We start from the raw sequence: 26,513 nt of genomic DNA on the forward strand, positions 1-26,513 counted from the left end.
GCGGCTCCAGGGCAATTTGCCAATTGCAAGGAGAGTAGTGCCTAGAAAGGGCAAAAGTAGCCCAACTTTGATGATGAGTCAATAGAGTCCAAATTCAACAGCAGCGCTGTCCTCACCTGTTGGCATGTGGATGTTAATGAGACAGGAAGGCTGGTGAGCGTGCATGTCAGCAAACAGAGGAGAAAAAAACCGGAAAATCTGTCCGTCGTCGGAGATGGGATGGGTGGCGGGCGACGCTAGGCCGGGATGCAGTCCACTAACTAAAGGTAGCATCATTCAGTTGCTCAAGATCATCACCGGAGGGCGGTTTTTTTTTTTTTTTTTTTTTTTTCCAGTTTCAAAAATTCTCGGTGGTTCGAGTGTTGGAAATTCGACGGCTTGCCTACCAATGAAAGACTTTCCAGTCGGCATGTTTCTCACGTCTACGAAGCTCTCGGGCAGCTCCAAGCATCAAGGTCACAAGGTTTCGGAAAAGCAACATCGGGAGAAGGAGGGAGGGGGGGGGATAATAAACCCCATACATTTCATGATTCGTTTCTTCTATTCAAACATGGCAGTCGGCATCACTTTGTACAAGAAATATTTACAGCAAGGGCCAGTTCCTGTCCATCCGCTGACGCCAGCCGCCCTCAGGCAGGCCGCGGGCGAATCGCTCGCGCCAGCGCAGCAGGTTGCAGCCGCAGAGGGCGACGCCGTTGTACTGCAGGCGCCCTCCGGTGGCCTTCCACGCGGCAAAGGCCGGGCCGTCGTCCGGGAGGCCGGGCATGCCGCCGAGCTCGAGGGTGGGGAGGGCGGCGGCGCAGACGCAGCCCTGGGCGACGCCCTCGGCCCAGGCGCGGGCGACGACGGCGGCGGCGAGCAGGCTGATGTGGACGACGGGGTCGAGGCGGCGGCCGTCGGCGTCGCCTGTGTCGGCGACGTGCTCCTCGTAGAGGCGGAGGACGGTCAGGGCGCGGATGGCGGCGGCGCGGCCGTCGATGCTGACGACCCACTCGGCGATGCGGGCCTGCTTGCGCAGCACCATCTCGGTGTAGAGCTCGTCGCCCTCGTAGAGGCCCGAGGTGATGTCGACGAGCTGCTGGACGTCGGCGCACATGTGCAGCTCGAGCAGGCTGTGCAGCATGGCGGCGCCAAACGTGGCGCGGGAGAAGCGCCGCATGGCCTCGGTCAGCAGCACGGGGCTCGTCTCCTCCTCCTCGCGCCCGTAGTACGAGGCCAGCGTGAGCTCCAGCTCGGCCGTGTGGTCCTTGGGGAAGTGCTGCACGCCGTACATGCGGTTCAGCTGGTGCCGGCACGTCTCGAGCTGCAGCATGATGTGGATGCGCTGCCCGGCCAGGTCCGCCGCCGCCGCCGCGCTAAACTGCCGCCGGTACGTCCACACGTGGTTCGCCGTGCCCAGCAGCACCAGCTCCACGTCCTCGGCGAGCAGCGGGAAGGGGAGGTTGGCGTCCGTCATGCTCATGAGGTGCGACATGCGGTACTCTTGCCGCTGCATCAGCTCCCGCGGCACGCGGCGGTACAGCACGTGCAGCCCGTGCGCGTTCCACATCCCGTACGACGATGTCAGCTGGAGGTTCAGCTCCTCGTTTTGGATGAGCGCGGACTGGTTGTAGAGGAGGGCAATGTCACGGTCCAGCTTGACGGCACTCATGGCCAGCCTGTCTTGCGGTCAGCACGATGACACTTGTTGGGACGAGCGCCGACTCCTCGTGGCGACAGATACGAACCTCTTCCATGACTCGTGTTTCCCGTATATCCACGGCATAAAGTTGCTCGGGTAATGCCTTCGCTGATGGTGTATGGCGCTTTCACTGTTGAGCATGTTTGTCTGCCGCAGAATCGTGGAGACTGCGACGTGCAGCATCCTGCCTCTGGGGATAAAGGACCATTTCTTCGCAGTGTCAGTACATGAGACATGTCAGTTGCTGCTCCACGCGGCTTACGTACCCCTATTTCAAAGGCGAAAATTGCATTCAGCAAAGCGGCCTGGTAGAGCTGAATTGGCCAAGGCTTGCCCGAGTCGAATGTAAAGCGCGTCTGTCCGGGGAAAGTGGTTAGCTGGTAATGCGCGGTCCGGCAGGTGCACGTGTGACTTGCCAGTTGCGCAAACAAATACTGCATCAGGATTTGGTGAATAGTGAAGAGCATCTGGATCGCCGCCGGGTCGGTGATTTTGCGCCAAGCCCCGATGATGGCAATGGTGGCCGCCAGCGGCACGGACTCGACGGGGTCGTCAAACTCTGGCGCGTGCAGGATCGGCCAGGTCTCGTGGAACTCGCCAAAGTAGGAGTGGAAGCAGTCGTCGAGCCAGTTCTTCATCTTGGGGGACGGGTTCGACAGGGCGTCGCTCTCGCCACCATCGCGCAGGACGCCCATGGCGTGTGCAATGACGTGCGTGCCGGCCTTGGTGCGCTCGTTCCATGACGTCTCTACAGGCGACGCGTTGGCCGGTGCGGCGACGACGGGCGGCGACGAAGCTTCGCTGGCGGAATTGCTGCTGGCTTGGCTGGCGGCGCGGACGCTGCGGGCGGTGCGGCCTCTGGTGGTGTTGGTGGTGGTGATGGCGGTGGTGGTGGTTGCGGCGGCGGCGGCGGCGGCGGCCTTGGATACGCCAGTGCGGTGGTGGCTGGTGGTGAGCGGCGCCCGGGTGGCGGAAAAGTTGCCGCCGCTGAGATCGAAAACGACGTCTGGGTTGGCATCAATCACCCTGCGGGCGAGATTGGCGCGCTGGTAGGTGCACTCAATGTCGCGTTTGCGACACAAGGAGCATCGGCTGCCGCCGTCACACTTGATCTTGCTGGCGTGGCAGGCATCGCAGGCCGGCTCCTTGCGGGAGTCGGGCACAACGGCCCCATGGATTTTGGAGTGACGCCGCAGCAAGTCACTGTGGCAAGCCAACAAGGAAAAAAAAAATTAGCAATCGATATTCTAGTCTTTTCTCCGCCGCGAGCCTCGCCGCTAAAGAAACATCGTTTTTTTTTTCTCCCTTCTCTCCTCTTGTAGAAAAAATTGTTGGCTTGTGCTTGTCGGAGCAGCGCAGGCAGAGATGTAGGGGTCCTACAGTGACTCCTACTGCGGCTTGTCGGGGAGGGCCGCCCGGGGGAAACCCCCAGGTGAGCTGGGCTGAGCTGAGCAGGTACTACTTACAGGCGCGTAAAGGACCTGTCACAGGCATGACAGGTAAAGGACGGGCGACCGTGCGTGGCTTTGTGGCGCTGCAGGTGCTCCTTTCGAATGTACTCGCGACCACACTCGCAGACAAACTGCTTCCTGACGGGGCTCTCAGTCATGGCTGAGAACTCTGGCTTCTTGTCCGCCGCGGCGGCGGCTCTCCCGCAGCGCGCGCGCAGGTACACGGAAACCAATGTCGCAACGGAACCAGTGCGCGCGCCGTCGTGCCGACTCTACCGAGATGGCTGACGGGCGGGGACCCAGCTTTGCGGGATAGGCAGTGTGGGATAGAGAGAGACAGAGAACCGATCTTGTTTGTCTTGGATCTGGAGCGTTCCTCCTGCAAGACAAAAGCTGAAAATCGAGGGGGAGCGGGGGAGAACGAGGAGGTTTCTTGCAGCTGTGAGTGACGAGAATGAGACAGAGTTTACGGAGATTCTTCATTGTGACACGACGCATTCTGAGGAAATGGTTTTAAGCATTGGCATGGCCTCGTTGTGTTTCTAAGCCGTCCTGGCTGGTGCGTTGAACAAGGTGAAGTGAGTTGGTGAGAGGGAGCGGGATGGCCGAGGGAAGAGTCGGCCATCCCGCTCAAGTTGCCCGTTTTAATTTGTACAGACTGGCACCGAGTCCGATTCGGGTTAGCCTGCTTGGCCGTGCTCATACAGATGGAAGCTTTTCCCTCTTCATCTATAGTCGAGATTTTATTATGCCGCCCGCCCGCCGCTGCTGCTGGATGGGGGAGAAGAGGCACACGCTCTGCGTTGGTCCGCACCGTTGCTCGCGTGTCCTGAACCGTTTCACCAGTCCCCCAAACCAATGCAGTCGTGTAATCGCGTACCAGAGCAGGACTCAAGGCGGGGGTGCAAGTCCTCCTATTTCGTAACACGGCTCTCGCCAAGCACAACTCGACCAACGACGTGGCTGCTCTCCTACTCACTACTGCCAGAAGCCAGGTGGTTACATCCCAGCCAGGGAGAGGAGAACAGCGACACTACTTGCTTGCTTCCCAAGCTGTGGCCAATATGACCTGTTTCTAAATGTAGACAGAAACAATGAAGCGAGTCATAACTCTAACCAGCTTCTCAGTTTCTGCTACACTACTGGGGTTACTGCCTACTTACTCTGCAATCAACTAAAACGTCACAGAGAAACTAGTTGTAGAGCAACCCCGCTCAAGCCCATCTCACCACGGCTCTCCTCATCTCTAGATTACCAAACCAAAACTCTGAATCAAATAGTGTTAGAAAAAAAAAACTCTATGCTTGCATCGACGGACTGTATGGCGTCAAAAAAGGCTGACCGACCAAGAAGGGATGGATGGATGGATGGCATGTATGGCCTACTTGCTTGCTTGCTTCGTCATCGGCGCTTGCCGGCAACAAAAAAATCGACAGCAAAGCAGAAAATCACGCCATGACCACAAAATCGACCAAGACAAATAAAGAAGAAGAGATAGGGAGAGAAGGGAAAAAAAAGCTTATTTTTCGAATCTCGTTGGCAGACGAGATTTCAACGTTGCCAAACCCCCCCTTTCTCCTCCCTTCTAGCGCCGATGCGGCGGCCACGCAAGCTGATGGGATCGATAATCAGTTTCTCGGTATCCCGCACAAACTCATCCCACCCCCAGGGCCCCAGAGACGTTGCACCACCGTCCAGCAAGCCATGCGGCCGAGAGCCCTGCGGAGGGTCCGTCAGCGGCTACGGGCGGTGGGAGCGGAGGAGGCAAAAGGTCGAGGCATCTATTTTCGGCGTCATCTCCCGACAATGTTGCAACAATATGTCGTGCTATTTGTCTATCAATCTCTGAGGAACTTTTGCCCTTATTAATATAAAGTACTGCCAAACGATCCCCCAACAAGATGTTGTTTTTTTTTGTTATATAAATCATCCATTATCATCCTCCTTCCCGACGCTCCAAGTAATAACTCACACTCGTCTGCTCGCCTTACACCCAACCAACCAAATAGTTCAACGACCACCAACAACCACATCAACAAGAAAAAAAATAAACCTTGCGATATTTCCAAAAACAGAAAGAAAAAAAAACAGAAATCATGTCTTCTCCTGTACGAAACGTCACACTCGTAGGCGCCAGCGGCAACGTCGGTGCCCTCGCCCTCGAGAAGCTCTCCGCCTCCCGCCACAACGTCCAGGTCCTGCGCCGGACCGGGTCCAAGTCGACGCTGCCGCCGTCGGTCCGGGTCGTCGACGTCGACTTCGCCTCGGAGGAGGCGCTCACGCGCGCGCTGCGGGGCCAGGACGTGGTGATTGTGGCGCTGCCCGGCGACGCGGCGGCGCTGCAGACGACCCTCGCCGACGCCGCCGCCGCCGCCGGCGTCCGCCGCTTCCTGCCGACCGAGTACGGCTGCAACATTGAGAACCCGCGCGCGCGCCGCATCCCCGTCTTCGCGGACAAGGTCAAGATCGAGGACCACCTCCGCGCCAAGGTGGCCGCCGGGTCCTCCCTCACCTACACCTTTGTCTACAACGGGCCCTTCCTCGACTGGGGCATCCAGCAGCAGTTCCTGCTCGACGTCGCCGGCTACAAGCCGCAGCTGCTCGACGACGGCAAGGCCGTCTTCAGCTCCGCCAACATTGACACCCTCGCCCGCGCCTTTGTCGCCATCGTCGACCGCCTCGACGAGACTGAGAACCGCGCCGTCTTCCTCGAGGACATCAAAATCTCCCAGGCCCGCCTGCTCGAGCTGGCCCGCCAGGCCGCCCCGGACAGGCCGTGGGAGGTGTCCTACGTCAAGCTCGACGACGCCGTCCGCGTCGCCGGCGAGGGCCTGGCCAAGGGTGACTTCGCCTTTCACAACATCGCCCCCTTCCTCAAGCAGGCCTTCCTCGCCGAGGGCTACGGCGGCAACTTTGAAAAGTCGGACAATGAGCTCCTGGGTCTCGGCCGCAGCTCCGAGGAATTCGTGCTGGAGCAGTACAAGAAGCTTCTCCAGTAGTCGGGCCATAGACTATATAGAATGATATAGAATAATAAAACGACAAAGGTTTTGAATAATCGTCTGGTTCAGGGTAGTCAATGGCCACCTCGCGCCAAACTGTCGATGCCAAGTGAATTGATCAGAGGCGAGATGAAAAACTTTCCATGGAGCTAAAAAGACAAAATGCACATCATAGACTTGTGTGAATTGTGTGAATTGTGTAGAGTGCGGGAAATCAACTTGCCCAGGTGGTGAGTCGGTGTAGGCGTGATCCCACCAGTGCAAACGCCCCAGCGGCGTGACGGCCCGCCATCGATGCTCACCTCAAACACTCAATTCTAGGGCAGCATCCTGAGATTGGAGATCCCAGGACAACAGCACCTTGCGAAGAAGCCAGGACAAAGCATCAATCGAGCCAAACGGCAATCAACCATATTGACTTCCATTAACACCCCGCAAACCGCCTTTCGGCCACAAGCCCCGCCCGCCCCCAACTCTTTACAGCCGATCCTCCCAAATCGCCCCCAACCGTCGTGTGTCGCTCGCTCATGTGCTGCCTGAGTAGGGTACAGTACAGCTGCGGCTGCGTCAAGGACAGCGCGTTTCGGCAGTGCGAGAAACGACGGGCCACGCCGATCAAGTGCGACAAGGTGAGCCGCGAGGTCCCCGAGCGCGTGGACAACTACTGCCTGTCCCACTGCATGCCGGACAAGGGGCGCGACCTCACGAGGGCCGATTTCGAAGCTGTCAGGGATAGCGACAGCGGGCAGGTCATGTTCAAGATTCTCAAGGACAACCCCCGAGGCTAGAGAATGGCCTGCACGGATACGCGCTTCGCAAGGATGGCTGACGTAGGGTTTGAGGTTGATGGCGGGACGTCGATGGCAATGATATCAAGGCATGAACGTGAACATGGCATTTACCCTATCAGAGAAGTGCTGTTGATAGTCAGTGAATCGGGCTCCAGATTATATTGAGCCACCAAAATGACTTCATTGGTCAATCTTTTCGACCAAAAAAATCCAATGTGTTTTTGAGCAGATGCATGCACCAGTGTAGCCAGCTACGGACGATGGCTCTGAAGTCGCGGCCTTGGCACCGCGGCATATCTTGTATTACACGGCTGCACGGGACTCGGCGAACTCCAAGTTTTTAGGAACCGGCACATGGTATTATCACATGACATTCATCGGGACTGCATTGTTCGATGAGCATTGGTGGTGGTGGCCCTGTGGCCGGCTACTTGGGGCTGCACCGCCCAGCGGCTCATATATTTTCGCCACCCTTTCCTCGAAACGGAAGCTCTATTGGGAGAGTACTGAGTCTGCTGTCGTAGCTCGGTGGATTGACAAGATGAATGCACGCAGGCAATCTCCTATTGAAGCTGATGATGACGACGACGACGACGACGATGATGATGCGACGCCGGTATTGTGGCAGGTATTGAATTCAAAGTGAAAGCGGCGGGCAGTCGTAAGTAGAGACCCAACAGTCTAAAGGGAACAGAACGCGCCTATGGCATCACAGAATACTTACCAGTAGCCTCAGTGCTGCTTCGGGTAAACCGTGAATGGCCAGCTCGAAAAGAAGGTTTGTGGTCGACGATGGTGGCGAGTCAGGTATAGTGTCATTACTCGGCTGTCGGCTTGTTATTGGGCTGATCTCCGCAGCAGTATTGCAAATAATCAGGTACGTGCAACAAAAGGCACCACAAATTGAACTCGAAAGTACATCTGTAGAGACGCTAAGTCCTAGAAGAGACCATGCTGTGCTGAACTGAATGCCTGTGACCGCACGGAGATGGAATGGTCTCATGTTGCACCTGGGGTTGATTGCCAAGAGGCAGAGATCTGCAGCAAGTGTCGTGCCAGTACCAGTTCAGATTCGGTATGTACGAAGTAATCTGTAAGCTGAGAAGAAGGGCAGTTTGCTTTGCACACGGAACTTCCGGCAGAGAGCAGGCCTCAAGTCGTTCACGCATTGGGGTTTGTGCCATACGTGCAGGTCCATGCAAGAAAACATGTTCATGCCGGCAGATAAGGTGGTGAATAAAGTACCTGGGGAGGAGGGGCAGGTTTCCAAGACGAAACCGGGATCCGATGATGAACAACTGGGTAAGACAATACGAGTATGCCGGAAGGCATGGAAAACTGGGCACATCTAGGGCTCGGCAATGAAGTCTCAGGTAAAATCAGCAGCCTCTCATCTGCACACATCAGGGTGGGAGATGTATCTTCAAACGGCTACTGGTAAGCGGGCGGTACTCAGGGCCTGTCGACTGCACGGCTACATCTTGGCAAAGGCAGCGAGTAGTAATACAGGCTGCAGGATAGACACAGCAATTCGACAACACGAGACACCCTAATAACCCAGAGGCCCTGGAGGCATTCCGGTGCCAGCTCGGTTGGCCTTGATTGTTTGGGTACTGGCGCGGAGCGATATGGAATAAGCGACCGCTGGGGGCCCGGTGGGTACGACAAGAACGCCACAAGCACCTAAGTACTGGTAGTCGATTGAGCGGCAGTCCATGCCACGCCACGATTGGGGCTGCCGGCCAGGTGGTGGTTGGCGGAATACGATGATGAGAGTGACTGATGAGGAGCTGGTAAGAGACGGGGGTACATTGGGCGACGAGCGAACCGCGATGAATCTGCCAACTGGTTGGTGAGGAGCCTGATGTCGCCGGACGTCGTGGACCGGGAAAGTTGTCAGGTCCTTACTGGTAGTTAGTTATGGATGCGTCGCACGAGTACTCGGTACGGAGTACAGGGTGCTAGCTTATTTTCTGGGCCACTGCGGCGCAGGACCCGTGCAGAGCGTCTCACGTCTCACGATGCATGACACCACAGTGGCATGCCGCTTGCACGAGATGGGCTTGGAAGGACAGGAGAGTCGGGATTAGCGTTGGGCGTGGTTGGAAGCTGCGCGGCGGGATTGGACAGGATGGGCGATGACGGCTTGTTTGTGTGTCTCAGTTACGGGCCGACGTCACGACGTCATGTCGGTGGAGAGAGGAGAGGCGGACGGACAGAGGCCGAAATAATAAGATTAGATAAAAGTAAAGAGAGCTCTGTGCTGAGATGGGGCGAATCCTTACCTGTTGCGTACCCGCGGAAATGGCCCTGTGGTTGGCGATGGAGAGGCGACGATGGCGGAGGCGGGGGAGGAAAGCGGACTCGGCAACAGGTGGCAGAAAGGAGCCAAGAGCTTGATTTCCAGGTGTGAAAAGGTGGAGAATGGGGAAGAGGGAAGAGAGAGGGAGAGAGGGAGATGGAGGAGAGTTTGGCTGATGGGCGAGTCTATTGTGGCCAAAGGCGTTTGTTTGGATAGGTACTAGTTAGTAGAGACTGTAATCTGTAAGTACAAAGTAGTTGCGTACCTACTCGGGAGATGGGGTACTTACCTGCGGCAAGGCATGTGTCTGCTGGTACCCTTGCGTGCCTTGGTACATGTCTGGAGGCACCTACCAGTAGGTAGCCAGTTAGTTGCCTTGGGGCACCAGATGACAAGGATAATATGTCTCTACCTATGGATTGATTGGGCTTACATGGTGGCTGCATTCTGATCATGACAACTTTTTAGCACGAGAGCCAGGTCATAAAGTAACATCAAAGCGGAATAAATAATCTAGCATGGTATGATACGATTGACGCTGGCCATTTCTTTTCTCTTCTAGTCTCTTGTCATTTTGTCTCTTTTCCCATCCTGTCGCGTTCTGCTTGGCAGAACCAGTCTGTGCTGAGATGCCCCCGACGCTCCAGTTGTATGCTGTATGCTAACCTGATTCGGAGGCTGCGTCCACCTCGGAGACGGGCCTCGGGTGGCTGGGCCGCCTGGACGCAGAGGGCAGAGGGCAGAGGCAGAGGGCAGTGGGCCAGTGGGCCAGTGGGCTACCTACCTCTCTTATGGTCAGTGGTTTGAGTGGCAGAGTGGACAGTGAGTGGGCAGTGGCAAGGTACCTAGTACCACGCAGTAGATATACCAACCTCTACTTAAGTAGTGGCTGTAAGTACAGGTTGATTGAGCGGGCGAGCGGATAAGTACTTAGAGTCAGAGAGATTGTCGAGCGTCGTCGAGTGCACATACTGAGTATTACTCAGTATCTCGGCACCAATCCCTGTAGCTGCAGCACCTGATTGGTCTGTTGGCGCTCTACGAGGGCAAGCCTGTCAGCACTGCATGCTATGCTTGCATTGTTAGCTGGCTGCCCGTGTGACGTGATGTGCAGGGAAGAGAGAGGGTTTGTTGGCTTCTCGGGGCCGGAGCTTGCGCAGCGACTGTAGCTTATTTAGTAGCTTGCAATTAAGAGTAATTGGCAGCTGCAACAAGGGTCCTTGTTGGCCCTCGGCATGTGCACTAGGAAACTTGATGCGAGATTTGACGGGCTTGTTTATTCTTTTGTTGATTGATTGATTTGCAGGGACATGCTTTGTACGGGTAGGTAATCTGTAGATTGGTTAGATAGGTATGCCTCCAGGTATGCGCGCTAATAATCGTTGGCAAAGTTGGTTAGCACCTCGCGCCATTCCTCGGCGCAACTCGCACGCCTACAGGAAGCCCCCGGCAAGCCTCCAGCGCCCAATATCTACAGTACACCCTCCATAAGTAGAGCAGTTGAGCAGCTCAGTACCTACCTAGGTAGCGCTAGTTGCCAGTCCCTGCCAGTCCCTGCCAGTCCTTGCAGTGCCGACGTCCTACACTAAAATCCTTCGTCGCAAGCCACCTTAGCTGTCAGCTAAAGAAAGGCTTGTCAGACAAAGGCCTGTCACTCGCCCGTCCCGCCTCGTCTACCAGCTCTTCAACGTTGAGGCTGCTGCCACCCATGGGCAATCACCATCATCATCACCAGCACCAGCACTCGTCATCCCTCGTCCTACGCTTATGCCCAATTCAATCCATCATGGCTCACTAGTCAAACAGATACCGCCCAAAGTAACTGACTATACCTTTTTCTTTTTAGTAGCATGTGCCATTGTACTGACAATGAATACCTAGTCTATCTACACTAAATCCCAAGTTGCCTATCCACCGCGTTTGCCACCTCAGCTTTCCCACTCGGCTTGGGCCTCATCACCGTTTGCGACCGACGAGATACCCTCGGCGGTCCGTTCTTCAAGTTGCTGGCTGGTAGGGGTATCCCAAGTAATAATTACCGCAAAAGAAACGAAACGAGCCGGACCCCGACGACTTATTGATAGCCCACCTGCCTCTTTCTCTCGGACCAAGCTCAGCTCCTCCACGCCCGCCCACGCACGACAAGTGCCACACCTAAACCCGCATATGGCCATTCACCCGCAAAAACATCCACTCGATAAATCCACCAACAACCCATCGACTACCAGTACTCGCTAGCCTTTCCAGGTTGTCCAGGTTCTCAAACCGATTCATCAACCAACTAACTAGGTAGTTACCCTCCCTCCTCCCCATCCTCATCTTCCTCGACCTGCTGCCGCCTGCGCCATCCCGACACCAATTGCCAATTGCTCGCCCTCCTCGCCCTCAATCAACTGTCCATCCAACCGAGCTAGATCGCCCGGTACTCGGATGTTTTTGCCTTCCGCCCACTCACGTCTTGCCCACTCGCCTGCTCATGCCTGCTGAGCGAGCCCTTGCTGCCCGCCGCCGCTCAAGAGGCTGACTCGCCCGCCACAGCAGAGCTGGAACTGGAGGCTCCTCTTCTGCCGCTCATACACACAATCTGCCATTTGCTTTTTCCTTCTCTCTCCGTCGGCGACCTTTCTGCTTGATCATGCCTATCTTTTCCCCGTCCGCGCCCTCGATCATGAACCTCTAATTTATCGCCTCGCATTCGCCAGCCCGCCTGCAAAATCATTTCAATTCCCGCGCCCAGCCTGTCGCACGCTTGCTCGCTACGCCCACCATCATGCCTGCGACCGCCGTCGAGCCTACAGAGCCGGCAGCGACTGCCGCAGCCTCCCACGATGGCCCCAAGTCTGATATCGGTCAGTGCCCCAGAAATATCCCAACGAGATCCGCTCCTATATATTCACTGCCATTTCTTTTTATTATCTGATTCTCCTCTCTGCTTCTCCTCCTTTACTAACATGGTCCCTACATGTTTTCCCATAGCCTGCCTCATATGTCGGTCCCGCAAGGTATGTTGTCACCCGCCTGACCGACCGTCCGGTCTGTGCCCCCGCAGCCTCGCTATCCAGCTGAGACCGGCCAATGTCCTGCATTGCCGTCCACCAAGACCTGAGATGGATATGGAAATCCAAGAGAGGTGGGAGAAAGAGGAAGAGGAAGAGGAAGAGAAAGAGAAAGAAAAAGAAAAACAAACACGGTAAACACGCCCTTTTGCTGACCTTGCTCTTACCAGGTCCGATGCGATAGATCACTGCCCGACTGCCGCAACTGCTTGCGCCTCGGCGTCCCGTGCCCTAGATACGACCGCGAGAATGAATTCATCTCCCGAAAAGAGCTGCAAAAGTCTGCCGACGATATATTCCGTGCTGCAGGCGTCGAGAAGCGCAAAGTAGGCTCTTGCGAGGAATGCCGCGCATCCAAACATCGCTGTACAAAGACTCGTCCCGCCTGCCGCCGCTGCATCTTGCGCAACCTCAAATGCACATACCCTGGCAAGCAGGAGCGCGAGCCCTCCATCAGCGGTAGTTTGTCTCCTGGTAAACAGGCCCAGAGCATCACGCCGACGAAGCAAGAGCCCCGCGACTCGTTCACTCCCATGGACATGCAACCCATGCGATCGGAGCCCGACCAACGACGGTTCCAGCCACTCAACCGTCAAAGCCTCCCTTCCGAAGAGCCCCTACAGATGAATTTTCAGCCGGCACAGTACCAATTGCCACAGCTCCGCCACCATCAGGACGCCCCCAATACACAGAACCACGTATACGGTCAAAGTGCCTTGCAGAATGGCCTGAGTAATTACACTCACCAACCCGTAGCCCACGACAGCTATGTTCAAGTGCCACAGCCCCCGCTCTCGAATATTCCACAGTATCAACAGCCGCCACAGCATCCTCAACATCACATCCAACAAGCACAGAGCAGCAAAACTAAAAGCCCTCTCCCTGATGTCCTGGCTCAGGAGGCTGAGGCTGTCTACTCAGAAAGGCTGCCCGAAAACCGTAGCTTTCGCGAAACACTCATAAAAGCGTACTTTAACCGATCCGCTCCTCTCCGCAATCTTTCCTTCATCCACAGACCATCATTCATGAAGTCGTTGGATCAAGATAGTGTCGTGCAAGACTATGGAGAGCCTTTACTTTATGTCATGTGCGCTCTCGGAGCACGGTACGATTGCTCAAAAACCGCATACCGCCCGTCCGATAGTACTAACTCTGATTGTAGGCATTTATATTTTGACCATGTTGCCGAGTGTGGTGAGCCGATGGTGGTCGATGCGAACCAAGTACCAGGCGAGAAATGGGCCGTCAAAGCTAGACAAGATGCGATGCGAGATCTTCATGCGCCGGATGTACACAATCTCATGGTATGATTTCGCAACGAGCTCATTTCACCTTTCATGTATGGGATGCTAACATGTGTTGAATAGACCATGGTCTTACTGTGTGACTACAGTCTCCGTGAGGATAAGAATGCCATGGTTTTTGTCCTCATTTCCGTGCTATATCGAATGGTTCGGCTGCTAAGCTTGGACTCGTATCGGCCTCTGGACGCGAATGCTACGCCGACGGAAATCATGGAAAGAGAAAGTGAGATCCGGCTCGTCTGGGCATGCTACTATCTCGATGTTCTTGTTGGAAACGGCGTTGAAAAGAATCTCTGTTGGAGGGATGATGTCCCTTCGATACCTTTACCCTGCCCAGAGCAGAACTTCACGTCACAGACGGCATCCCACCCGTACTTCCTTGAGGACATTGAGCAAAACGACATGACGGAGGTTATACCGCATCTGGATTTCCAGGCGCTTTTGATTTTGATTTTGCGACTGAGATCTAAAGTTATGCAGTGAGTGGAGAGGAGCATCCCATTGCCCACCTAAACAACACTGACATGAGCAGCCTCATTCGAACACCGGAAAAAGACAGCAAGGTCTGGGACAATGATTCAAAATTCCTTCAGATCATTCACCGTCTCGAGACCATTCTTGCAAAGCTTCCGGAGAAGTACCACATGACAGACATGAACATGTACATTCTCAGAGAAGCTAACATATTGGGCGCTGTATTTGTACTACATTTGCTTATGCACGCAGTCATATTTGACCTGACGCGAACATCCTTGGCTGGTTTTAACTTTCCGTTATCAAACGATTTCAAAGTGGCGCCGGACGCATTTAAGACCAAGTGTCAGGATCTTTGCAGACACCATGCCATAGAGGTATCGCAGCTCTTCCGCCGAGCTCTGTACATGGGACGAAGTGCCTTTGATGACTTATTCTGTGTTGATGCGGCCTTTGAGTCATCCAAGGTGCAGCTTGTCTATGCCGCTACAGTCAACCACAGCCCGTTTATCGTGCAGCAGACCAAATCGAATCTCGGTACCAATATCGAATGCCTTCAGACGTTTAGCCGCGACACCGCCACCCGAAACTCTGTCCTTCGCGCGCTGCTCCCAATCTGTACGCTGTTTGGCTTCCGAGAAATTGCAGAAAAGTTTGCGCCAAGCGGAGAGACGCCCGACGAGACTGAAGTCACTGGATCTGCCGATATGCATCATTTGTCCCGACTGGCGCCGTTCCGACGAGGCCGTTCCGAGCTGCAACGAGCTTCGCATGCATCGCACAGCCCGAAAACCCCGTCCTCGTCCTCGAACACGTATCCATCACCGATGACGCAGTCGAGCCGAAACGTGCCACCGAGGAGCGCAAATAGCCAACACGCGGTGCCTTTCAGCGGAATGATGCCCATGACAATGGATGGAAGCATGGGGCCATTGACACCAGGGACCTCACAACGACCGCCTCTACAGATCATGCCATCGGCTGGCGTCATGGCGCAAAACGGGGCCATGCTGCAGCCATCCATCGACGACTACATCAAGACTGCGGACGAAATGTCCAACTTGCTTACTTGGAACATGCCGGACCTGTCTCCGTGGTTCACATTTGATAACATGCTGCTTCCGAGTTGACGCAGCGCGGAGGAATCGCCGCAAAGCGAGCTGTGACGTCGGACGAGGCGCTAGGGGTCCAGCACGGCCAGTCATTTGGTGGCGTTCGCGAATAAGCCAGCTCTGGGCAAGCATCCAAGCCGGTGGCATCTGACTGACGCGGTGCTGTCTGATGGTGGCTTTGCGGCTAGTAGGCGGCATGTCAGCAGTGCCAAGAGACTTAGCATGGCATAACGGATTGATCAACGCCAACCGTATGTAGGCTATCATCCAAACGGGGCCTGGGCGGGCCAAAGATATAATGAGGCTGACGGGTGTCTTTTATTGTTTTATTTCTATTAATTCTGTTTATATGGACTCATTTGCTGCGTGCTTATCGAGAGTGAAGGGCGCCTCAGATTGATGAGCTGAATACAGGGACCCGCAGGAGGCGTTGATCGAGACCGAGCGAGAATAGCGTGTCGGTCACAGCTTTTGTTATTGTATCGGACTTTGCATCGTGCGGCGTTATGTTGAGCCGGTTGGGGCTCTGAGGGATCTATCATTTTATTTTTGCTACTGGGTTACGGATACATTATTGAATATACAAGACTAGCCCACGGGCGCAACGCTGTTCCACACAGTACTTGCTCCTTGGAATCGCTCCGCAGATGTATGTATTACGCGCACATGGCCGTCCATGGCAGGGTCTATGTCTGCTTGGTTGCAAGATTTCTGTCTGTTTTCTGTCATGGACAGGAGTCTGGGCGAGACTGATGGGCCTACGGCAAGGGTCGCCGTCGTTGAAGATGAAGGAAACGGAGATTGGCTAATTTCCAACGGCTATACTTGCCAGAATTAACAATAAAAGGGATGGGTAGGGTGGAGGAATATGGGAAAGCTGCAAGCATTCACTGGGGCCGCGAGGGCAGATGTCCGGGGAGAGAGGTTGATGCAACACTGACTGGTAGGGAATCTCGGAAAGCGTGAGATGGGCTGTGCCAGCATCGTCGGGCACAAAGTTGCGTCTCTCTGGGGCAGCATTGGCAGGATATCTCCCAAAAAAATAAGATGATTTTGTTTTGCCATGACTTGCGAATCATTTCTTGATGGGGAGTTTTCCGACTTTACTCCAAGGAAGGGGGATAAATCATGTAACAAGACTGGAGAAGGACGTTGATGGGTTTGCTTACAGCAGGTAACTTGGCGGGCATGGATGATGGCTTAAACAGTCATTACGAAACAGAGAGAATTCTACTGGTACAATTGACGGGCGTTATTTTTATTTCATTGATTTTTCCTTGAGAAAACAACAGACAAAAAAACCTGTTTTTTTTTTAGTGTTGTAGGACGGAGATGTAAGAAACGCATTTATTTAAGTGCTGATTTTACTGGATCCTTGTAGCGGATGGATGGCCCGATGCGACGGATGCTTTTTTTTTCTTTCTTTTCATTCGCCCTGGACGACTTTATAGGCTTCTTTCCCTTGTCCTTGCTGGTACAAGGGAGAAATGTTGGAGCTTGTATGCAGTACTTGTACATGAATACAGATATTTACAAATATAATATATATACACACACATATATATATATATGATATTATACACATCATGCGTGTATAAATTTAGGCTGCTGATACGATACAGGGAGACGACGGCAGGTGACTTTTTCGGCTGCGGTAGCTTTTTCCATGGTCTGTTTTTGATGACGACGATTTTTCCTTGTTGGCCCAGAAAGAAGCCAGAGCGGGCCAGGGAGTGTGATGAAGAGAGTACGGATATCAGTGGCGAGGATATGATGAAGCCCTCGAGAAACGAGGCTGAGAAGAATGATAAATGTCGCCAAAAGGAGAAGCGATGCATAGGGTGAAGATGTGTGTGTGTGTGTGTGTGTGTCTTTTCCTTTTTTTTTCCTTTTTTTTTTCGTCATTTGTGCTTAAACTCTTTCGACAGAGTTGACGTATCTGGTGACTTGCCAACATTTTGTACATACCAGTAGACACCAAATCTCTGGAAATGGATAAGAGAAAAAGTCTTTCTCTCCCTCCTCCCCCCTCCAAGGCTGTTGAGGGTGCGTGGCTTGGAGGAGGCTGTCGCCCGACACAAGTCTCAGCTGAAAAGAGCCGCAACCCACCACCACCTTTTTCAAGCATGCCAACGGTGAGGCTGAGAAGGGGTAGGCTGGCTCTTAGTGCGGTTTGTAAGCTTTAGGGGGGCTTATCTTGATGCATGCGCTCTCTCTCACCTGCTTAGGCAGCATCGGCATCAGCAGCATGACGTGACGGGGGACGTGGTGGCCACAGTGTACTCGGTGGCAGTCCAGGGTTTCCATGCACCGGAAACGATGAAGCAAAATTACCGAGTACAAAAGAGCACATGACTTTTGCCCATCTTGTACGGAGTACTGAGTGATGAAGAGATCAATACCTCGAGGTCCCGCTCTTCCAAATATCCTCGGGTAGCCGACCATGAAGGCGACGGCATGCTTTCCGGGCCGGCGAGGGGAGGGGGAGGGGTTTTAAAAATACATGCCGGTAATATAAAGCTTGATGAAATAAGTAAGTAGACAATAAATAAAAGAACAGGCAAGCTCCGCGGACGGGTACGACTCCGAGCAACTATGCGAAATGGATGCCCGCCCGCTCCGCCCGCTCGCCCACTTTGAATGTTGGGATTGGTCCAAACGTAAACTCTTGGCATTTTGGGGGTAGAGGTAGGGGTAGGGGTAAGTTGTAACTAGAGGGGCGGTTCTTTTTTTTTTCTAATCTTGGCGAGCGGTTGTGTTTGTCGGCAAAAACCTGTTGTTTCATTTATTACGGGCCGAGAAGTAAGTTGGATCAAGTATTGGTTTCTTTTCAGGGTATCCGTACATTGGCAGGATAATGGAGCCTCGTCTTTCACAAAACGGTGCAATATTGATTTTTTTTTGGTCCTTTTGTGGGCTGCTTTTTTTTTTCTTCCTTCAGTTCTCTCCAATGCTTTGCAGTGAGAATAGTGAAAAGAGTAAATGGGGGGCTAATAAGCATCGGGGGGCCGCAGGATGGATGGAGCTGGGACTTGGACGATTTCGATGGTTCCCAGTGTATCAGTATCCACCAAACGCACACATGGTCAGGCCAGTGGGGAGGGAGGAGAATGAGGAGGGGAAGGAGGAGCAGGAGGGAAAAAGAGGAGAAGTGGACAATACTTGGTTTGTCGATTGGGCGTTGAAGAGGAGACGAAAGAGTTGCAACGTTGAGAGAGGGTGGAAGACGGACCCAGGCGGCTGACGATGATGTGTGTGTGTGTATAAGTGCACAGGTGCGTCTCTTGCGCTAGTCGACCCGGGAAAGCCGATGAAGTAACTCAGTAGGGTGCAAAAGAGGCGCGTCAAGGGCGGCAAGTCTGCTACACAACAGACAAAGACGGGCAACAGCTCTTGAGAGGGGTGGCTGTTTTTGACTCTGTACCTGGGCATTGATCATGGGCTGGCAGAGAGAGAAAGAAAGGGCCACTTTTGACGGGTTGGAAACATGTCCACTGCCGAGCGGGGAAGCGCATTGCGTTTTTGTTTTTGCTGTCTAATTGTCTGATTGTATTACGGATATTATTGATTGTTTTGGGGGGTATACGTGAGAGTGGAAGGAACAGCTATTGAGAGAGAGAAGAAGAAGAAGCAAAAAGAATAAAATTCCAAGAAAAATTGATAATTGCATTCATCACGAGCCATATTGGCTGCAACCATGGGCAAAAGTTTTCTGCTCCACCACTAACACGAGATGTCGGTTCGTCTTGGAAGCATGAGACTATTTGCTCCGTACAAAGAATTGTACCGAGTAATGAGGGGGGAAATATTTTTTCCATCATTTTTTCTATCATTTTTTTCTCGATTTTTTCCCCTTGAATATATGCCACTCTCCGCAAGCAAAAACCTTGAGAAATGCATGCCATTTTTTTTTTCAACCATATCGGGAACAGGGGTTTGAGCGATGGCACAGCCGCACAGGGCAGGATTTTTGGCAATTCATTCCCTACGGACCTGCTCCGTCAAATCTATAATCCGTATAGATTACGTATAGAGCTACGGAGTACGGATAGTTCGTTAGTTGATTGGATTGGGGCGAAAAGAGAGCCCGCTTTTGGCTGGCGGGGAAATGGCTGGGAAGGACTGGGTCCTGACAGGTCCTTTTTTTTTTTTCTTGAATTCTTTTCTGGATGGACTTAATCAATACTACTGGTAGCTTGGTCCAAAGAGGCTGGAGAGGAGAAAAAAAAATGTGTCGGTCGATTTCCTGCAGAGTGGCGTGAACGTGCACGCCTCAGCTGATGAACCGGACCTTGGAAAAGATGGGGAGTGTGGCGCAAAGTTTAAAAAATAAAATAAAAAGGAAGAAATGAATGATTTGTCGGAAACCGATGCGGGGAGAGACTTGAGAGTTGAAGAAGAAAAGCCGAAAAAAAAAAAAAAAAGAGGCAGCAGAGAGAGACAGAGAGAGAGAGGACAATATGCATGTATAGACAAGACAGACATCAGACTGAAAAGACAGAACAAGAAAAAGCAAGCAAGCAAGCAAGCAAGCCTGGCGCAACATGCCATTGGCTCGGCACTTGCTCCTCTGGGACGCACACCCGATGCGGATGCCCTGGGAGGAGGAGGAGGGCCTGGACAAGGGGGCGGCCGTTGTGGGTTGCGGATAACTAATGACCCAGATGCCTGATGCATCATGCCGGTACAAGAGATGGATGTCGAAAGATTTTTCTTTTCTTTTTTTCCGTCTTTTTTCCTTTTTTTTTTCTCGTTTTTTTTTTCTCGTTTTTTTTTCTCATGATGAAAAAGTAGCCCTGCTCTTCATGTCCATCCAGCACACGCACACTCACTCTTTCGTGAGCCGGCATCAGGGTCTTTTTGAAGCCCTTTTTTTTTTTTTTGAAAAAGAAAAAAAAAAGGTTAAATACTACAAGTCCGAAAAAAAAAACTCTATAGAGCCTAGGACGAAGAGAGGGGGGGGGGAGAGAATAGACTAAAAAGCGGCCACCCCTCCCTCTCTACTTATCCCGCTCTCCCATGATCCCATCAGCAACAACTTTTCTTTAATAGTATTACCCACCTTGTGAACCATTCCACTTTCGAGAAAAAAACATTTAAAAAAAATCCACTCTCGAATAAACCTTGCCCCCCCCCCCCCCCCCCCCCCTTTCATGGAGAGGGGCGCATAGGCGCAAGCTTGGATGGCAGTCTTTTTTTTTTCTGGAGTGCCAAGCCCAAGCCAAGACCTTGTTGATTACCAGTAATCCGTGCCAGTACCTTGATAATACCAAAAAAAAAAAAAAAAAAAAAAAAGAAAATGATGGACTACAGTACATCTCTCCCGGGGTGGAGGAGGAGGAGGAGGAGAGGAGGAGAGGGGGCCAGACTGCGGCACCAATGATCCCATCGGAGAGGCACCCAATCTCACTCAATCTCGCCGAGACTACGGCGTAGTTTTTGACAACTGATTTTTTTTTTTCGTTTTCTCTCTCTCTCTCTCTCTCTCTCTCTCTCTCCCATCCAGACATACTTTGCTTGAATCATCCATCTCGTCTTGGCCAGGCAAGACTCCCCATCTCACAGTGTCACAGCGTCACACCTTCCTGTTGCAGTATTACCACCAGTCAGTCTGGTCTCGCCTTCTTGGCTCTCCTTCAGCCTTGAACCCATTAATTGCTTGGCCTTGCTTCTTCTTTTTTTTTTTTTTTTTTTTTTTTTTGCCTCGTGCCAGTAATTCCCCCCCTGTTCAACTTGACCTGGCTTGGTTGGACGCGCCGCCATCATTGTCATTGCCCATTCGAATTTCATTGGTTGCTCCCGAAACCATCTTGTATTCATACAATACTCTATCCGTACATTCAACAATTCTTGTCGTATTCTTCTTCTTTCGGCTTACTTTTCTACTCACCCGTCGTCTTACCCATTGTTTTTTTTTTTTTTAACGTCGACGCCATCGCAAGCTTGCGCGCCGCTACATTCCTGCAACGGCCGCCCACCGATGCCGACGCCGCCTCCGTCGTGCCCGCTATTCTCTCTCTAGTTGGCTCTCTCGGTCTCTCTTTTTCTCTCTCTCTCTCTCTCACACACACTCACTCACTCACTCACTGACTCTCGCACTCTTTCTCTCAATTTACTCACACCCACTCCCTCACCCACACACGCACACACACACACTCTCTCTCTCTTTTTCCCCCCGCGCGCGCCGAGCACACCCAAATTTCTGGGGACCCTGACCCAGGCCTCGATCGTTGCACACCAACGTTAATTCAAGCTATAATAAGCCATACCCCAAAAAAAGAGAGATTGAGACAGAGAGACAAGGAAGGAGAAAAAAAAAAAAAAGGACCAGCCTTGGCTTCTTGGCCTCATTGGTCCGCCGCCCCGGCTCTTCCACCCATCTGTTGCCACGCAATCCACGACTCAGTCACAGTCACTCACTCACTTCCCGCCAGACGGACGACCCTGGGTCTCGACGATGCGCCATCCACGCTACTTATTGACTTGATCTCGCTTTCTCTTATTTTTTTTTCATTATTTCATACTTGTCCCTTGTCCCTTCTCTCTTCATCAATTCATCGCAAACCCCGCGCGTCCAACCTTTACTCGCTGCTCTTGTCTCATTTGGGACATTGCTTCCCTTTCTCCGGCATCATCGTGAGACTTGGCATCATCCCTCGGCGTCAGCTGCAAAATCGACTCCCGCGCCTCCCCCAAGTAGGCATCTCCAAGCACCGCAAACTACTGAGTACCACGAGTCGTATCCCACCGTCGTCCCGCGACGCTTCCTTTCTTGCAAGACTCTTGGCTTCTTCTGCTCAGCCAGCCCGCCCGCCTCAAATCTCACTCATGCCCCCATGCTCCCAGTCTGAGGCTCTCTTATATCCTCGGGCTGTCATGCATCTGACACGATTCATTTCAACCCATTTCCACGCACTGCTAGAGTACTCGACAGTCTATTAGTAGCTTGAGCTTCGCCCGCACACTCTGCTCCCATACTCGAGTAGCGCTTGGCCTCGTACCGCCATGATCTCTCCCGCCCGTTCAGCCTCTACCACGACCTTTACAACCTCGCCCAACCTCGGACACGCCCTCCACCCTCACTCTCCCCTCTCCGATTCCGCCTACGACCCAGTCGACGACGTTCGCCATTGTCCCGTCTCTAAGCTGGCCGAAGACGACCAAAACGATGGCCATGGGTCTGCCAACATGCACCTTCCGCCACCAATGAAAACCAGAGACCGACTGAAGCATTTCAATGGCATGCTCGTCTTTTTTATGATGTGCGTTTCTTTTCTTTTTTTTTCTTACCTTCTTCTCTTCTTCTTCCTCTCTTCCTCTCTTCCTCTCTTCTCTTCTCTTGGTCCCTCGTCGTTCTTTCTCAACGCCCACCTCTAACCCAACTTCTCTCTACAGATACATGGCACTATGTGCCTTCAACTACGGCTTTGATGTAGGCACCTTTAGTGGTGTCCAAGGCATGCACAGCTTTGCTCGACGCTTTGGCGAGTACAACGAGAAGAAAAACATCTTTCTCATTCCCGCCTGGCTCCTCTCCATCATGACTGCCACTCCCTTTCTCGGAAAAGCCATCGGCTGTGTCATCTGCGGTCCCATTGCCGAGAAATGGGGTCGCAAATTCGCCATTTTCGGCCTCTGCATCCTCTCATTCATGTACGTCTCTTCCTCTTTCTCGTCTCCCGCAGCCCCCTTCATCCCCGCTAACTGGACAGTGGCGTTACCCTCCAGACCTCGGCCGCCTCGGCCGCTCAGTTCACTGTCGGGCGCGTCTTTACCTTTGCCATGACTGGCATGACCATTGTCGTGGTCCCCATCTTCCAAGCCGAAGCTTCCCCCCGTGTGCTTCGCGGCATGTTCGGCTCTACATTACAGGCCATGGTCATCTTCGGACAAGTTGTTTCCACACTCGTCACCTACGGCACCGAGACGTTGGAGACCGCCGCTAGCTGGCGCATACCCATTGGCCTCCAGTTCATCGCCCCGTGCCTGCTTTGCGCCATGCTATACTTCCTACCCGAGTCTCCTCGCTGGCTGCTGATCCGCGGCCGCCGCGAGGAAGCCATACAAAGCCTAGCCAGATTCCGGAAAAAGGCAACAGTCGACCAGGTCGCCGTCGAGCTCAACGCCATTGCGCTGTCTCATCATCGAGAGAATCAGGGGACCTGGGCCGAGGTCTTCAACGCCGAGAACCGTCGCCGTACCGCCGTCGCCACACTCGTCATGTTTGGTCAGCAAATCACCGGCCAGGCATTCGCCTCGCAATACGCCGTCGTCTTCTATCAGTCCCAAGGCTTTGGAGCGTCCGCGTTTCTCTTCAACGTCCTCAACAGCGTCATTAGCTTATTCGCCGTCATGATTACATGGCTCTTTGTCGACTCGACTGGTCGCAGACCCGTCCTTTTCATTGGGGGCATCTTCATGGCCGTCTTCTTCTTCATTTTTGGCGGTATCGGTAGCATACACGAAGACAGCAGAAGCGGAGCCATGACCAATCTCATGGTTGCCTGTCTCATGCTCTTTTACTTTTTTTACAACCTCTCTTGGGCCCCAGTCTCTTTTATTGTCGTGTCAGAGATTGCGGCCCAGCGTGTGCGAGAAAAGACGAACCTTTTCGCCTGCGTCATTTCCGTCCTCACCACCTTTACTACTTCATATACCATTCCATACCTCATTTCTGACAAGTACGCCAATCTCGGCGCCCGGGTCGGCTACATTTACGGCTCCACGAGTCTCGTCATGGTCATTGTTACGTATTTTTGTATCCCCGAGCTCAAAGGACGCACCCTGGAAGAAGTCGACCAGCTATTTGCGAGCGGCATGCCGCTTCGTGAGTTTGGAAAAATACCCACTCTCAGTCCGGAAGAGGTTCATCGCATCGAATTAGAACGCCAGAGAAGATTAGACGAAGAGGCCGGACAGATGCAAGCAGGCATACCAGTCGAGACAGCAACTCAACCCGGTGGTACGATTGAAAAGGCATCAGGACGCCACGCAGGGGATGAAGTTGCTTGAACAAACTTGTATTTATTTCTGTGTTTATTTTTTTTTTCTTTTCTTTTTTGCAGTATGGAATTATTGGCATGGCGCTAGCGCAGCATTGGAGACCACACCCACGTTCAACAGTGCGGATGGCATTTTTAAATAACATGAGCGTTTGATTGACACACCCTTGTTGTCTTGAGTTGCTTTTTTTTTCTCACCTTCCCTGTACGAACCCATTGTACCCGGGGGCCCCTGTCCAGTTGTGACCTGTGCAACGTGAGGTACGATCAGAGATGCACAAGTCGTTGGTGTTTCAGCCCCGGGCAGGGCAAGGCTCGAGTGTCACGATACTGGTCAGGGCCTTGGGTCTGAAAGTATTAGAATTAAAGTGTATATACCAAAGAATATCTGTATACGGTACAGCAAAGCAAGAATAAGTTGCAGTCCTATAATAGTCCAACGTTTAGGCAAGTGTATTCTCTCGTGATAAGACTCATGTATCCCAGCACTGGCCACAACACGGTCACAACACGGTCACAACGCGGCCACAACACGGTCAGGACATTGGTTCATTTTTGAAAGAAATTAGAATTAAAGTGTATATACCAAAGAATTTCTGTGTGCGGTAAATGAAACCAAAAAAGAAGTTGCAATTCTACCAACAGTCTAACGTTTAGATAATTATGTTCTCTCGTAATGACATTCTCGGCCCCTTGTCGCTCCTTTACAGAGCCTGCTTGAGAAAGTCGAGGATGCCCTTGTAGGTGTCGACGTGGGAGTAGCCAAAGTTGAGGCCGTGGCCGGCGCCCGGGACGACGGTGGCGGTGAAGGACTCGGCCTCGGGGAACATGGGCCTGGACAGTTCGAGGATGTTGGGGGCGTCCGCGCCCATGACCTTGTTGCAGTTGCCGCCGCAAAAGGGGACGTCGTACTCGCCGGTGATGATCTGGACGGGGCCGGCGAAGCGGCTGGGCGCTGCGGCGCCGTCGGCGACGGTGAGCAGCTCGCCGGCGGCGGCGGGCTGGCCGTTGTCGGTGGCGTAGCGCAGCATGGCGTCGTCAAAGTCGCCGGGGGCGAAGAAGTCAATCTGCACGCCGATGGCGTCCTTGGGCGCGATGTAGCCGGTGGCGTAGGCGGCGGCGAGGCGCTCGCTGACGGCGCCGACGGGGGCAAAGTTGGCGCCGAGCGCGAAGAGCGCCATGTAGGCGGGCGCCTGCGAGAAGCCCGTGAGCACCACGGCGTCGGTCACGTCCGGGTGGTCCGACGCGAGCTTGTACGTCATGGCCGAGCCGAACGAGTGGCCGACGTGCGCCGTGCGGGCGAACCGGTGGCTGCCGAGCCCGCACAGGCGGCCCTCCCGCGCGGCCAGCGTCAGCTGCCGCAGCGCCTCCACCTCGAGCCCGAGCTGGATCTCCTGCACCGGGTCGCCGTGCGACGAGCCCGCGATGCCCAGCCGGTCCCACGACAGCGTCGAGTGGCCCGCGTCCCCGACCGCGCGCGCCACGTACGAGTAGTTGTACCCGGCGAACGGCGAGTCCCAGTAGCTGCGGTCAAAGCCCACGCCGTGCGTCAGGATCTGCAGCGTGTCGCTGGGGCCCGACGCCGGGTGGCAGATGGTGGCGGCGAGGGTGTAGTCTTTATGAATGTTGGTGTTGTTCTGTTTGTCATCTTTTCGTAAGTTGATGATTTCTTCTCGTATATGTACGTATATTGAGGAGTGCCAAAAAGGGTATAAAGGGATCGTGTAAGAGAGAGAGAAAGAGAGAGAGAGAGAGAGCAACGTACACTCGTAATGATGCGAGTCATAAAGTCGTCGCCGTGGCGCGTAAAGTCGAGGAAGAAGTTGGTCGTGTCGGCTTCCTTGCCCGTCGGCGTATAGTCAAACTGCTTAATGGTCGTGTTCACGGTGACGGGCACCTGGATGTCGCGGCAGTTCTTGCCGTTGTGGGTGTCGACGGCGAGAGAGACGGCGGCGGCGGCGGCGGTGCCGGCCAGGGCCGCGGAGGCGATTGCGAGCTTATACATTTGTTTGTTGTAGATGGAAGGGGAAAGACAAGGAAACTATAAAAGAATGATAGGGAGCGTAGATGTTTAACAAATGAGACCGAAGAAGAAGAAGAAGAAGAAGAAGAAGAAGAGGTGGAAAAAGGAGAATTGTTTGGAGCAGGGTACTGAGCAACGACAAAGAGGATTCTTCATGAAAAGAGAGACGAGGGATGGCTATGCCATCTTATAGAACCAACGACAGCAGAGCACAACCTGGCAGCACGGCTCCACGGCTCGTCTTACTTCTTTCTTTCTCTCTTTTTTTTTTTTTTTCCTTTTTTTCCTTTTTTAGCGCATCAGTCGAGATATTCC

The 26,513-nt window shown here is 53.4% G+C and overlaps 6 protein-coding genes across 6 annotated transcripts; 4 read left to right on the plus strand and 2 right to left on the minus strand.

Annotated features, from left to right (window-relative positions):
• Positions 1-583: 583 nt before the first annotated feature.
• Positions 584-3,290, minus strand: V2A60_005532 (uncharacterized protein; the record flags this gene model as incomplete). Its single annotated transcript, XM_083256842.1, has 5 exons — positions 584-1,658; positions 1,728-1,891; positions 1,948-2,037; positions 2,098-2,884; positions 3,148-3,290. 5 exons carry the CDS (start codon positions 3,288-3,290, stop codon positions 584-586), a joined length of 2,259 nt encoding a protein of 752 aa, XP_083112968.1.
• Positions 3,291-5,228: 1,938 nt separating this feature from the next.
• Positions 5,229-6,131, plus strand: V2A60_005533 (uncharacterized protein; the record flags this gene model as incomplete). The annotated part of the gene is made up of 1 exon (XM_083256843.1): positions 5,229-6,131. One exon carries the CDS (start codon positions 5,229-5,231, stop codon positions 6,129-6,131), a length of 903 nt encoding a protein of 300 aa, XP_083112969.1.
• Positions 6,132-6,661: 530 nt separating this feature from the next.
• V2A60_005534 (uncharacterized protein) lies at positions 6,662-6,922 on the plus strand (the record flags this gene model as incomplete). The annotated part of the gene is made up of 1 exon (XM_083256844.1): positions 6,662-6,922. One exon carries the CDS (start codon positions 6,662-6,664, stop codon positions 6,920-6,922), a length of 261 nt encoding a protein of 86 aa, XP_083112970.1.
• A 5,075-nt stretch (positions 6,923-11,997) lies between these two features.
• On the plus strand, positions 11,998-15,191 carry V2A60_005535 (uncharacterized protein; the record flags this gene model as incomplete). Its single annotated transcript, XM_083256845.1, has 6 exons — positions 11,998-12,076; positions 12,204-12,229; positions 12,454-13,388; positions 13,446-13,587; positions 13,651-14,066; positions 14,120-15,191. The coding sequence occupies 6 exons, from the start codon at positions 11,998-12,000 to the stop codon at positions 15,189-15,191; spliced, it is 2,670 nt and encodes an 889-aa protein (XP_083112971.1).
• A 6,987-nt stretch (positions 15,192-22,178) lies between these two features.
• On the plus strand, positions 22,179-24,185 carry V2A60_005536 (general substrate transporter; the record flags this gene model as incomplete). Its single annotated transcript, XM_083256846.1, has 3 exons — positions 22,179-22,435; positions 22,569-22,826; positions 22,886-24,185. The coding sequence occupies 3 exons, from the start codon at positions 22,179-22,181 to the stop codon at positions 24,183-24,185; spliced, it is 1,815 nt and encodes a 604-aa protein (XP_083112972.1).
• Positions 24,186-24,879: 694 nt separating this feature from the next.
• Positions 24,880-26,180, minus strand: V2A60_005537 (uncharacterized protein; the record flags this gene model as incomplete). Its single annotated transcript, XM_083256847.1, has 2 exons — positions 24,880-25,812; positions 25,941-26,180. The coding sequence occupies 2 exons, from the start codon at positions 26,178-26,180 to the stop codon at positions 24,880-24,882; spliced, it is 1,173 nt and encodes a 390-aa protein (XP_083112973.1).
• Positions 26,181-26,513: the final 333 nt, after the last annotated feature.

Source organism: Cordyceps javanica, chromosome 3 (genome assembly GCF_051103115.1).
Source record: "Cordyceps javanica chromosome 3, complete sequence".
Taxonomy (NCBI): Eukaryota; Fungi; Ascomycota; class Sordariomycetes; order Hypocreales; family Cordycipitaceae; genus Cordyceps; species Cordyceps javanica.